This window comes from Poecilia reticulata, linkage group LG6, assembly GCF_000633615.1.
Source record: "Poecilia reticulata strain Guanapo linkage group LG6, Guppy_female_1.0+MT, whole genome shotgun sequence".
NCBI lineage: Eukaryota > Metazoa > Chordata > Actinopteri > Cyprinodontiformes > Poeciliidae > Poecilia > Poecilia reticulata.
In genome coordinates this window covers 23,152,926-23,166,369 of record NC_024336.1, presented here as the reverse complement: position 1 = coordinate 23,166,369, position 13,444 = coordinate 23,152,926, and the positions used below count along the sequence as shown (strand labels likewise).

Sequence of the window (13,444 nt, the reverse complement as noted above, 5' to 3'; positions counted from 1 at the left end):
TGGCAGAATGAGGCAAAGCTCACCAAGCATGAACAATGAAAGAAATAAAGACACCAGGTGTTGTTAAGGAAAACAAAAGTTATACGCTGCCATTTACTGAGACAAATCATGCTAATTGTGATATTTACAAAAATAATTAGCATAATTTCATTAGCTTGCATGTTCATCCTGTACATTTTTTACTCCAGCTTCCTCTCAGAATCCAAACCATGTAATGTTATTTACTGACTCGAACCTGACTTTGTGTGTGACTGTGGCTATAGTTGTGTAATAAAATGCACCACATCTCTTCCAGCTGTTCAGCATCAGCCTATTAGTTTACCAGCAGTATAACTCTCCCAAAGCTGGTCTTCATGAAATGCGTGTAAAAATCTGAAGCCTTTTTATTTTAAACGGTAACTCTCTCCTTCTGTTTAGGTTAGTTATTGTGAACAGCATTTTGCATGTTCAAAACGTGCAGTCTTCTTCAAAAATGATTTATTTTTGCCATGTCTTGGTAACTCATTTATCTCATACTGTATTTTCAGATGATGGGCTGAACCTGAACCTAACCACACTTTAATCTTCTCCACAAGTATTCTTCTGTTTTCCGTAGTTCATTCCTTGATCTTCATGATGCCATTTGTTCACTACTTCACTTTAACTATGCTACAAGTTCTTTTTTTCATATTTTCTCTTACTTTTAATCAACTTTGTAACTAGTTCTGGTAAATGTGCTTATTTTTTTATGTACCGCAATGAAAACACGGCAGCATCATTGTGATCCTACCTATTCGTTTGGCTTGTAAAAGGATAATATGGACAAAGTGTAGCGCTCATTTCATGCCATCCAACTGAAAATCATATTAGAGAACATTAGATTATTTTATCCTAAAGGCCATGAAATAAGCAATTTGAAGTGTGGCAGTTACAGCTTGTTTGAACAGGCAGTTTGTGTTTATGTTCTAGTTGGACAAATGTACATACCTCAGAATTTGAGAGGAAAAAAATAAGCAATAAAGAAACCACCTCAACCCGGGTGATGCTTGCAAAATCTTACTTTGAATTCTTAGAAAACCTTTTTTCAATAACCAAATTAGCTTAAGTAACACCCATCATCGGATTTGACTGAAGAAGCTATCGAGTGTCAGCATCAGGTGTTTTATTTGCCGGTAAGCACTGATAGTTACACCACCTCCTCATGTTCGTAAGGTTTTACATACACCTGCCCAGGTCCCCCGCTGATGCTGGAAACTGAATGCCTTGACTCTAATCTGTGATGCAATCAGGCTTTTAAATGTATTACTGCCGCAGATATTGACGTAACAGTTAGTTCCCTATCAGTGTTGCATCATGTTTTAGAACTTTACATTGTTGAAATGGGAAAAAAAAAATCTTCTTGTTTTCTTTTATTAAAGGGACATGTTATAGTGTATACTTTTAAAATCAATATGGAAGAATTTTGCAGTTATCTTTCAAAATATATTTATCTTGTCTTGATATTAAAGTCTATTAACCCAACAAATCCCAAACCCTAAACATATCTTTGCCATGAAGATTGAGCATATCATAATAATTGAATTCTGTCCATGAACTGGAACACACAAATGCCTGTGCCCAGACACAAGCTGCTATTTTTGAGTAAAAATATCATAGTTTAATCATACCACAGCATTTATATAAAACTATAGTTTGAACAGTTTCTTAGTAGGTGGGACTTTTTAGGTGCAATATATCTAAACAGTCTGATTTGTCATATTTGTGAGCAAGAGAAAAGTGTAGTTGCCTTCTTTTAGCCAGCTGATGCATTGTGGATGGCAACAGGTAGGGGAGGGGGAGCAGTACTACGATGAGCTCCTTACAGAAAGAGAAAACTCCAGTGTTTTCTTTAACATCTGAAAGATAGAACTTTAGTCTGTAGGAACCTGTTTTTTCTTTATTTGTTCAATTGAAATATCTGTTTCATTCATTTTGTTTTAAAGATCTGTAAGTTAAATAAATCAATTTAGTATCAACAGAGCAACTTCAATATTTGTTCTTGACTTGAAAGTAAAAGAAACATGTTTATTTCTTCATAAAGATCATGTATATGAATTCTGTTTTTTCTTGAGTCAGCTTCACATAAAAACACAACTTTTCTTCCTTCTTACCTTGCCACTGTTCTTGTTGAGGTCTTGGTAAATTCCCTTCTTGTTTCGTTGTGGTTATATTCCCGCCATCAATCAACAATGATCATCAGTCAAATGAAATTAAATCCTAATATTAATAAGAAAACTTGTGCTCTGAGATTTAAAAGTTGATTCCCGTGGAAGTGAAGAATTCCAGAGAAAATATTAAAGGGTAGCTGCCTTTGCTTCCAGCTGTCAGATTTGTTCAGAGCCATCGGCATGGAGTCCAGTTGCCAAAAGACACATCCCGTTTCTTGAAGGACTTTTTTGTACCTTTGCTCAATTCTTTGTATGATTTTAGAAATTTTTTTTTTCTTTTCCGATTGTTTCTTCACTTGTTCGTGCTAATGTTAGTTCAGCTGGGAGATAAATTTTGAATATACCATTTCAAAACAGTTTTACTTCATCCACATCGTTCATCTTTACTTTTACCAAAACATTGTCTCTGAGACATTGAGAGGAAAAGAAATATAATCTGTTAAGTCAATTTAGAGGCAGTCAAAACTTAGAAAATCCCCCCCTGACCTCCAAAAAGCAGTTTTTAATTTATTTGACCAGTGACAAAATAACATGACATGTGACAAAAAACTCAGAAACATCAGTGACTAAACAGAGATCATTTATTTGAACTGCATATTGTTATTGCCAGATATAACAATACAAGCCACAACGAGTCCTTTTTATATGGCTGCCTTGATTTTATTTCAAGACCTACTAAAGTGGTGATTTTATTAGAAGATATTGGTATCATGGTGTGAATATTGTTCAAAAGGAACATTACTTTGATGTCCTTGATGGCTCTTAATATGTGTTTTCTATCACTGTATCATCACCTCTTTTGATTATACCTGAAAATAAGTGATATAAAAAAAAACATAAAAACTCAAGCTCTGAGGGTAAGCTGAAACTGAAATGCGCCTCTCCATACGTGTGTGTACTTTTTACATACTCACCCTTACAACCACAACACACCTTGAGTTACAGTAACCCAAAACCCCGTCTGTAGCCTGGGGGGGGGGCCACATGTGAGCCACGTCTGGCTCTGCGCAGAGTGCTGTCGCGACTTTCTCTCCTCTCAAACTTTTTTTTCACTCCTAGCAAATGAAAAAGAAAAGGAGTGTGAGGTGAGAGGGTGAGAGGACAGCCCACCCTTCCCACCCATTTAACAGAAGAAAAAAAAAAACAGAAAGAGAAGAGAGGGCTCAAAGAGGCACACAACACAAGAGCCTGGTCCAGCTTCAAAAGTTGCACTGATGGTCACTATGCTGCTCCTCTGGGACAGATGGGATTTAAGCTGCTTTTGCCAAAGGGTACTTCAGCAGTAGTTTCTGTGAGGTTAGAGTGCACTCATCACACAATTCCCTCTATCCAGACTTTCCCAGCAAGTCCTTCGAGTTAAATCATTGACCCCCTGGCCATTGTTGCTACAATGCTGCTGCCTGAAGTAATCGTCGTGTACGCTCCATCCATCCAGTCTTTAGCTGCCAAAACATCACATCATTTACTCCACTCATCTTTCCCTCTGCAGTTTGGATCACTTCAGACCCAGCAGCAATAATTCAAACAATAGGTATTTGCAAATACATTAAGAGCATGCTGGCAGTCAGCCCGAGKAGTGATCATTGAGATAAATTGATCCCTATCTGTTTAAATTGCCACTGTAATCGCTCGTTGGTGAATTGAACACAGATATACTGTGTTTGGGATCTGCTGGCCGTTTAGACGGCAGCCGTCAGAGGAAAACAGACACGGTGACTGAAAGTGATCTATGTTGGTGACTACATTTAGTGAAACATCTAAATGTCCGTACTCACCCCCACCCCCCCCACCCCCACCCCCCCTCTAAACACTATGCTTCTTTGTAGTCTGCAAGAATAAAGCAGAAAAACACAATTTTCACAATAAAAGCAAATGTCTAGTGATGTGTGCTCAAGATTTTCTCAAGTTTACATGAGATATGATTAATTAACAATAGAGGTGCACAATGTGAGAAACTGAGCATCTTAGAAGAAAAGTCAAACTATTTTAAATCTGCATGCAAAAAATCAATGTTAATCAAAATTGATTATTATCATAATTTGAATTATTATATTGATTTGTAGTTTATTTTATTCAGACACAACCAACAGCTTTCAAATAACTGGTCAGTGCTCAGCATCTATCACCATCAGATATTACTGTAAAGAGACAGGCGATGAAAGCTCTGCAGCAGACTGATGTCACGAAACACTACAGATACATTTGATAAGAAACAACCAATCGTGATGCTTTTTTGAAAGACGTGTGTTACATATTTTGGGGGAAATATCGTTGAGAAACTTATTAGGTTTTTTCCCACATTTAAGTTTAGCTGAAATGTTTTCTTTCTTCTAAATGTTCTGAAGCGGAACAGACGAGTTTCTGTCCCGATTCCGCGGGCATCTAATTCAATAAGACTCTTGAAGTTGATTAGCCTGGTTAACCTTTGAACCAACGCGGCTGTGGAAGGGTTAATCGGGCCGGGATCTTGGAGACCTGCGGGTCAGAATCCATCTATCTGCATGAAAGAGGACTTGGTGAAGCCACGAATAAGTCAGACGCATTTTTTTTTTATTATTGAAATTTTAACTTTCACCATAAATAACAGACCTTGAACCGTCGCTAAATATTTTTTTTCTCACTTTTACTATTGTTGTTTTCCTTTTTATTTTTATTCTGAACATATCTATTTGAATAAAACTGCCTTTCCAGTTAAACGGTATGAATTCCACCAGCTATGTCCACCTCACGCAGCGCGTGGAGCTTTTTCTCTTTGCAAGATCGTAAATCTCAACTATTATCCGTCGCTCTATCGATTAATTTAACTGCAATCATCCCAATCAGCACATCTCCTCTGCTGTCTTCCACATTAAGGACCCGCCGTTTGTTCCACCAACAATAATAAAGTGATTTAGTCCTGTTTTTTTTTTTTTCTTCTTCTTCTTCTCTCCCCTCCCTCAACCCCAGCCTGAGCATGAGAAATCGTTAAAGACCCAGCTATTTGTGTGTGATCAGTAAATATTTAGTGCGGGCGACATCCTCTGTCTCAACTTAATCGATACTGATCCCGTTGGGCAGCGCTATTGTTGTGCGCATGGTGGCTTGCTGAGCATTTAATACTTTTATCCTCTGCTTGAAGGCGACACGCAGAGGAAACCTATGAAGCCGGGGAATAGAAAAAAGAAAAGAGAAAGGGGGGGAAAAAAAGAGTATTTGGGAAATGTTTCTGCATCCCACACATTCCATAAAATAATTGTTGCAATACTTATATTAATAATAATAATCCAGATTTCAATATGTATGGCATATATTGTCGTATTTGAATTAAAAAATATATATATTCAATTTATATTAGTTGCATTTAAATTTTAGTCCAAAATTGCATGGTGGCTTATTTTCAAATTGCAATTGCAATTTTCATTTAATTTGCAAAAATGCACAATTCCGCGTTACTAACTCGCCCCACTTAAAGACAGGTGTCTATTCTGGCTGCACCCCCCCCCCCAACCCCCTCCTCCTTCTCTTCCCTCCTTCTCTCCCTCTCTTCCTCTCCTCTCCCCTCAGCATTGCCCACACAAAGCAGCGGCGATCGAGCGCGCTTCGGCCACATTACTGTAGGAGAGAAAAAGGCGCACAGGATCTTTGCCGCTCGCTGCTGACCTTCCCCGGCTTGCTTGTCGTTTCCAGAAGGCATCACACATGCTGTTCTGCTCGGACGACACTTCAACCTATTAGGCTGCATTTCCTCTTAATTCTTCACGCAGCAGCAGCAGCAGCACATGACGTGAATCAGTTGCTTGTTTCGGCTCCCCGAAAAGTTTTCGCACGCTCATCCTCAGCAGCAACAGCAGACAATTGCACATCGTTTCCAATAAACAGCGAGCCTTTCTTTTTGGTGCATGCAAACTCCCCGACTGGGTTGGAGAGGAATCAGTCTGAGCACTGTGTCGAAAAGGGGAAGACTAAATTTAATCTGAATAAGAGAGAGAGAGAGAGAGGGGAGAGAGGAAGATGCATCCCGCTACGGACGAATCAGCAGCATTTGCATTTGGTAGGTTTGCTATGAGAATACAGCCTCCTGACTCGCTATTAATGTTGAATAAAAAATAAATTATGAATGGCTGTTTGCAAACTTTGCAAGACTTATCGCGGTTATCTTAGAAATTAATGAATGAGGGGGTGGAAAAAGTCCGTGTTCGCTGCACAGGCGCTGGAATACGATTCGCGTATAGATTCCTGATGCAGCTCTTGCAGCTTATTTTAAAGGGAAACGTTTTGAATTGAAGCTGATAAATAAAGCAACGGTGCTTAAAAAAAATGCATCATAATTAAGAATTATAAACACTCACCTTTTTCTATGTGAAACTGGATCCTCGCAGCGTCTTCTGGGATCGTTTCCACTTTCGCTGGATCTGTAAACGAAAAAATAATAATGCAAGCAAAAAAAAATATATATATATATATATATTCGGCTAATTTCTCTCAATATTTGATGTAATTCGGTTTGAAACAACCACTGGGATTAGTAAAGGTAGCGGGGAGGGGGAAAAAAATGTGCAAAAGTAAATCCAACTCCTGCAGCTATCAGAGCTTTTTCCCTCCCATCCACGGTTGTGTTGAGCGAAATTAAAACAGTCATCAGTTTAAACTGCAGCTCGTTAGTTTGGTTGGTCGATGCGAGAGACGAGACTGAAGCTGTTTCCGTCTCGGATGGCTCCTCTAAATTGAATCTTATTTGAAGAGAGAGAAAAAAATCATACGCTAGGGGGCACCCATATACTGTAATACATCCTGAGACAATGCTGGTGGATAGGGCTGCTCTCTCTGTCGCCCAACACACTGACCTGGCTGGAAGTTCATCTCCACGGCTGTGAAGTTTCACCTGCAGTTCAAAGCTACACTCAAAGTGAAACAGTTTTGCTGCTTCTTGCTTTTTTTGTTGTTGTTTTTTTTTTTTTTAAGACTGGAAATGCTCATTTATCCCTACAATCACTAACACTTTTGGACATGCAAACCGTCCGCATCAATGAGTTGAATTTTTAAATGGACATTTACTCCTGCAGAATGTCTTTAGTCAGGAAGTATCTCCACAAATGACACCTCGCTTTATTTCCCAGGATGTCGTCTCGCCGCCTGTCCTGCATGGTGGTGGCTTCTGACATGTAGTGATAAATTTATAGTTTTGGATGCAATCTCTGTGCTTTTTTCTTTTTTTTCTTTTTTTTTTTTTGACCACATGTAGACAAAGATTTGACTTTTGGAGGACCAGATTTTGGCCCCTTGTGACCCAGTTGAATTAGAGGGGGAAAGATCTTTGTTGCCTCTGGGATGTGCAGACAGAGGATTTCAGTGCACTGCCATAACATCTTTACGACTGTGATAAACAGCGCCTGGTTAGGAGCACTTACAACCTTTTAAACCTGCATAGAACCACTGCAACTTCAGTGAGCGAGGATAACGGAATTTGATGCGTGTTTTGTGCAAAAAAGTGTGCAGAATTATTTTCAAAAATAGCAACAACCTTACTTGGTAAGAGAGACTTATTGGCTCATAATATGAGCCATCTCTGCGTCTTGTAACATGATAATACACACTGCATACTGTTTTTGTTGCTGTTTTCACAAAAAGTTTTACTTTGAAAGCAATTCAAAGTACGTCACTGTAAAGTTGTCGTGGTAAAACAGATGCATTCTTAACGGTTCTGCACGTTGTAATGTTTACCTTATCTCACATTTAGATTTCCAGTGCAACATCTAAGCTGCTGTATTTTAGAATACTGCATATAACCTAAACTAAACCATCTGCTCATGACTAAACTGAGCATTTTTGGTTAAGCTACAGAAAACAAATTCTGTATTGCACGCCCTGGGTTGTAAAATCGAATTGGAGCACGAATTATAGCAAACATTTACAGCAAAAACAATTGATGTTGAATTCTGCAGGAACTTAAAGCCTTTCCACTGTCGTAAATGGCACAGCAGCATTATTTTTAACATTAAACGGACAGCAAAACGGTGATACTTCAACAACAAACATTTTAGAGTGTAATCCATGTTCAGGAACTGGAACATCCTTGGATTTTCCAGCATGTTTAATATACTGCAACCGGATACAAGAGGAGGAAATTATTATTTTTTTCCTTCACGTAATTCCTAAAGCTTTGTGGACCTATATGTGTGCAGGCTTATATCTCATATAGTCTGGGGGATTTTGGTGGCTCTTTCTTTCGGAAAACGTCTCCTTTTAGGACCAAGCGGCCCTCCTCTCGACCTCCATGCTGGCTCTGGCAAGGTACCAAGTAGCACAAGTGCCGACTAGCCAATAGGGTTCAGGGGGAGGTCCCTGAGCTCTGACCAGTCAAACACACTCTCCTTCCTTATATGGCAGCCGATCTCCATGGTAACGTGTGCTAAGTTGCAGCAGTCGTGTCAAAGTTCACTATATAGAGAGCTCAGTGAGCTGATCAGAGAGAAAGCATTCTGCCAGCCCGGCTCCTACCAATCGCAAATCACTTCCTAACCTCCGCCTTTTTAACATATTTGATCACTTTGATTCTCCGCTGCTTTTTCCTATTATTTTTCAACGCACGGAGGAGGTTTTGTAGGTTGTGATCTTTGTTTTTTTTTTTTTTCTTTTTTTTTTAGGTTTCTTGTTTTTACTGCTTTTGGTTTTTGGAGGGGGAAGAGAGTTGTCTTCATATTCCAAGCTCTCAAAACACAGAGCTTCAGCTGCGCGCTTGCTTGGCGCAACCTCACGAGGAGGAACGGGAAGAAGACGCTGCTTATTCTGATTTTTTCTTTTTCTTTTTTCTTTTTTTGGTCATCATTTGGCTGGTTTTCCTTCAAGACTTGTGCTGGAACTTGACAGTAGAGCTGCTACAGCGTGTGTGTTTTTGTGCGTGCTGCTGTTGGGAGCCTGCTCCATCATACCCAGAACAGTCCCATGCTACCTCGGTTGGTTCTTTTTGACATATTCAGCCTACCTTTCCTCCCATTGATGGGTGTGCTGGATGGCTGACTGTAAGCGCCCCTGGACTTGGCCTTTAAGCGCAAGGCAGCCGCTCAGCTCGCCGTCGCATCAGTTTTGAAAGCGTGCCTCCCCGGGCGTCTCCAACAGCAATAAAGCCGACAGTTTTCGGGAGATCCGGAGTGGATCCAAACGCCAGGCTGTTACAGTCCCCCGAGTTTTTCCTTGAGACATTCTCCACCGCGGGCAGCAAACACGGCAGACAAAAAGTTTCTCTCCGTTGACTGATAGATATGGCAATGGTAGCGTGGAGAGGCTCCCAGGACGATGTGGCTGACACCCAAGGCGCCCTTTCCTCGCAGACCCAAGGAGGACTATCCCTTCCCACCCCTCAGCCGGGCCAGCTGAACCTGACAGCCTCCCAGATCGCCCCACCGACCCCTCAGACTCCGGTGCAGGGACCCCCGAACAACGCGCAATCCACGCCGACGAACCAGACGTCGCAGCAGCAGTCGGAGAAGCAGCCGCAGCACATCGAGTGCGTGGTGTGCGGGGACAAATCTAGCGGCAAGCACTACGGCCAGTTCACCTGCGAGGGCTGTAAGAGCTTCTTCAAGCGGAGCGTACGGCGGAACCTCACTTACACATGCCGCGCCAACAGGAATTGTCCGATCGACCAGCACCACCGCAATCAGTGTCAGTACTGCCGCCTCAAAAAATGCCTTAAAGTCGGCATGAGACGGGAAGGTATTGGGATTTTTTGGTTTTCCTAATCCGTGTGTGTGCTTGTGCGTTTGCAGACCACCCGACACGAACGCTTAGGCTATTATGTCGTCCTCCATAGTCCCATTCTCCTATTCTTCCAACCCCCCCACTACCCCCCCCCACCCCCCGACTGCTCCATGCAAGGGTGTGCGGCAGGAGCAGGCAATGGAGCCGCTCTCTGTGTTGTGCTGGAGACCAGGCTTTCTTTCTCCGCTTCACGTCCAGCTCCACGCAGAGCTGCGTTTAAAACAATGTAAAAATGGCCGTGGTCTTGTTTTTATTATTATTACTATCATTATTATTAATATTATTGTAATTCAATTCGCGTGCAGACAGCCCCACGAATAGATGTTACACTACATAGCCTCCTGCGCTGATATGGCGAATTATGGGATAGCGTGCTCTGGCTACATCTCTGTCGCTTTATTTTATTTCTCTCTGTGTCTAAAGCTGGACATTACCGTAAAACGTGCAACGCCAAACAAATGTGAGAAAAGCCCTGGGAAATATGTACATATAAGAAATAGCGAAAGTATAGGCCTGCGTGTGTGTGTGTAAAATGGAGATGGATTGCTAAGTAGGTTAAGGGTTAAACATGCAAGGTCTGTCTTTGTGTTTCCTTCACAGCCAGCTAATGCTGCTGTAGCTGATAGAAAAATGTGTGCGAAATGGCACATTTTTATTATTCAGAGCGTAATGTGTTTTATTACAACCTTATGGTTGTGTGCGTTAAACCCAGCGAGTGTATGTCTGTGTGTGTTGATGAACTGTAAACGTGCTGTTTTTAAACATGTATTTTCTCTGCACTTTTAGTCTACATTTCTGTATTTCTAAACGGAAATCTCTGATTTAGTAGAATTCAGGCTTCAATATCTGTAGTTTCTCTTTTTACTGCAGCCGTGCAAAGGGGACGGGTGCCACCCACACAGCCACACCACGGTCAGTTCGCCTTGACAAATGGAGACCCACTCCACTGCCATTCCTACTTATCCGGATATATCTCTCTTCTGCTGAGAGCGGAGCCCTACCCGACGTCCCGCTACGGCAGCCAGTGCATGCAGCCCAATAACATCATGGGCATCGAGAACATTTGCGAGCTGGCGGCCAGGATGCTCTTCAGCGCCGTGGAGTGGGCCAGGAATATTCCCTTCTTCCCGGACCTGCAGATCACAGACCAGGTGGCTCTGCTGAGGTTGACGTGGAGTGAGTTATTCGTACTCAACGCCGCGCAGTGCTCCATGCCCCTGCATGTGGCTCCTCTCCTGGCGGCGGCTGGCCTCCACGCCTCCCCAATGTCGGCGGACAGAGTGGTGGCCTTTATGGACCACATTAGGATCTTCCAGGAGCAAGTGGAGAAGCTCAAAGCTTTGCACGTTGACTCTGCCGAATATAGCTGCTTAAAGGCAATTGTGCTCTTCACCACAGGTAAGAACAATAGACAAGCGCAGTCAAAGTTCACAGAGTGCGTTAATGTCACTAACCTGCACACACTGACGCCAGCCAAAGCAACGCTGACCCAAATATGTATCTGCAACTGGTTTAAGGCTGTTGCACGTGTGACATCAGCTTAAAGCTCCAGTGTTGGACTCACTCAGCTGCTTTTTGGACGTGCTCACCTACTGAAATAAATACACAATTAGAGAACTGATTTATAAGACACACTGGGGTGCGGTGACAAGGAAACAGTCTGCCTTAAACACAACCCTTTAACAGTTGCCATAAGCATCATAAAAATCTATAATACAATATCAAATAACCTGCAGATTTTTTTTTGTTCTCCAGCCATTTATCAATGTGTTTATACCCCACGTCTTGTTTGTAGGAAATGACAGATATAAATGATGTCAGGCTCCAAAAGGAGAAGGGGGAGGGAGCTGGCTAGGAAAGACGAGCCTTAACGTCCCATTTGCACAACGTATATAAGAGCAAAGCGAAGGTTTTCAGCGCTCTCATGTCATCCAGGGACATATGAGACAGAAACGCGCAGGACTCTTAAGTAAACTAATGCAAAAAAAATAAAAATTCCATGCATCTTTCATGCAGCAGAGTGTGATATTGAGTAGTGATTGCTTTCTAATTATTATTATTATTATTATTATTATTATTATTATTATTATTATTATTATTATTATTATTAAATATTTATTAGTATGCGGTTGTGCGCCTTTTTTTAACGGGGTTTTCTAGGCCCTTCTGGAGTCGCTCCAGGAGCGGGGTCATGACCCAAACTTCCTCCAGCTATTTTCTTACATTAGCCGCAGCTACAGACGAGACAATGCAAGAAAAGCAGCAAACTAGACTCTAAACGAGACCTTGCACTCCACCAGCCTCCGTGTTCCGCGGTTTGCTATTGTCTTGGCATTTAAAAGAAATATCACATTTTCAGCTCGTTGAACTTTAGTATTAGGCTTTTATAGAGCTATCAAGCCACAATTTGTCTTCTCCGCATACCTGAGTCCCAACATGAGCTGTAAGCTTGAGTGACACGCCTTTTTGCTTCCTCGGTGGTTTGCCTGTTGTCATGCATAAACTTTACAAACTTAACCAATGCGCGTACAAGTGTTTTTTTGGCACATTATCAGCTGCCGCCCACATGCAACAGCAGCGCAGATCCACATTATGAGTCTCTGACGGTACAGTATGACGGCTATTCCGTAGGCTATGAGCTCCCTCTCTTTTTTTTTTCCTGCTTTTGCTTAAATCTCAGCTCACTAAAGGTCAGTAGGTCTCCGTGTCTTTCCCTACTCCAGCCCCCCCTCCCTCCCGCCCCACTTCTCTCTTTGCTCCGAGAAAGATGGGGCCATCAGAAAAAGAAAACCAAAAAAAAAAAACAAAAAAAAAAAAACACTGCGTTCAGCGATGAATATGCTTAATTATTTAGTTCGCCTTTTAAATGGCTGCAGTCAGAGAAACAGAAAGCGACGAAAGAAGGAGGCAGAGATGGCTTTTTAATCATCTGCCTTTACGATGATGACGTGTTTTGTGTTACTTTATTTTTTGCATTTTCTTTAATAGTATAATATATAGTCAGGCGGAGTTACTTTGTAAAAAAAAAAAATTTTTTTTAAAGATTTGTGTTGTGGATATGTTAAATACATATTTTGCATTTTAAAAATATTTATTTTAAAGCTATTTATTATATCACCTCAGTGGTGACCAAGCTCCTGGTGAGAGGAACACTTTATTAATGATTATTTGCTTTCCACCCCCCCCCACTCCCCGCCTCCCTCCCTCTCAGATGCTTGTGGCCTCTCAGATGTGGCCCATGTGGAAAGTTTGCAGGAGAAGTCCCAGTGCGCCCTGGAGGAATATGTTCGGAGCCAGTATCCCAACCAGCCAACACGGTTTGGGAAGTTGTTACTCCGCTTGCCTTCCCTCCGCACAGTCTCTTCCTCGGTCATAGAACAGTTATTTTTCGTCCGATTGGTAGGTAAAACCCCCATTGAAACTCTCATCAGGGATATGTTGCTGTCGGGGAGCAGTTTTAACTGGCCTTACATGTCAATTCAGTAAAAACCAGGAAAGAGACGAACTTGAACGGGGGGGTG

The 13,444-nt window shown here is 41.7% G+C and overlaps 1 protein-coding gene and 1 long non-coding RNA gene across 4 annotated transcripts; one reads left to right on the top strand and one right to left on the bottom strand.

Annotated features, from left to right (window-relative positions):
• Positions 1-2,749: 2,749 nt before the first annotated feature.
• Positions 2,750-8,472, bottom strand: LOC103466646 (uncharacterized). The gene is made up of 2 exons (XR_533967.2): positions 6,515-8,472; positions 2,750-3,241 (listed from the first exon to the last, which is right to left on the bottom strand). It is a non-coding gene; the product is annotated as an uncharacterized LOC103466646 (long non-coding RNA).
• Positions 5,697-13,438, top strand: nr2f2 (nuclear receptor subfamily 2, group F, member 2). Of its 3 annotated transcripts, none has more exons than XM_008412367.2 (3): positions 5,697-6,216; positions 10,794-11,321; positions 13,135-13,438. In XM_008412367.2, exons 1-3 carry the CDS (start codon positions 6,177-6,179, stop codon positions 13,407-13,409), a joined length of 843 nt encoding a protein of 280 aa, XP_008410589.1. In that variant the 5' UTR covers positions 5,697-6,176; the 3' UTR covers positions 13,410-13,438. The 3 variants fall into 3 exon arrangements, with proteins under 3 accessions (XP_008410589.1, XP_008410587.1, XP_008410588.1); XM_008412365.2 differs by lacking the exon at positions 5,697-6,216 and adding an exon at positions 8,638-9,878 and having other exon boundaries at positions 10,776-11,321; XM_008412366.2 differs by lacking the exon at positions 5,697-6,216 and adding an exon at positions 8,639-9,878.
• The last annotated feature ends 6 nt before the right edge of the window (positions 13,439-13,444 follow it).

Coding starts and splice junctions, on each gene's coding strand:
- nr2f2 (XM_008412365.2), top strand. CDS start 9,425: ATGGCAATGGTAGCGTGGAGAGGCTCCCAGGACGATGTGGCTGACACC. Junction 9,879..10,775: donor AGTCGGCATGAGACGGGAAG/GTATTGGGATTT, acceptor CAATATCTGTAG/TTTCTCTTTTTACTGCAGCC. Junction 11,322..13,134: donor AATTGTGCTCTTCACCACAG/GTAAGAACAATA, acceptor CCTCCCTCTCAG/ATGCTTGTGGCCTCTCAGAT.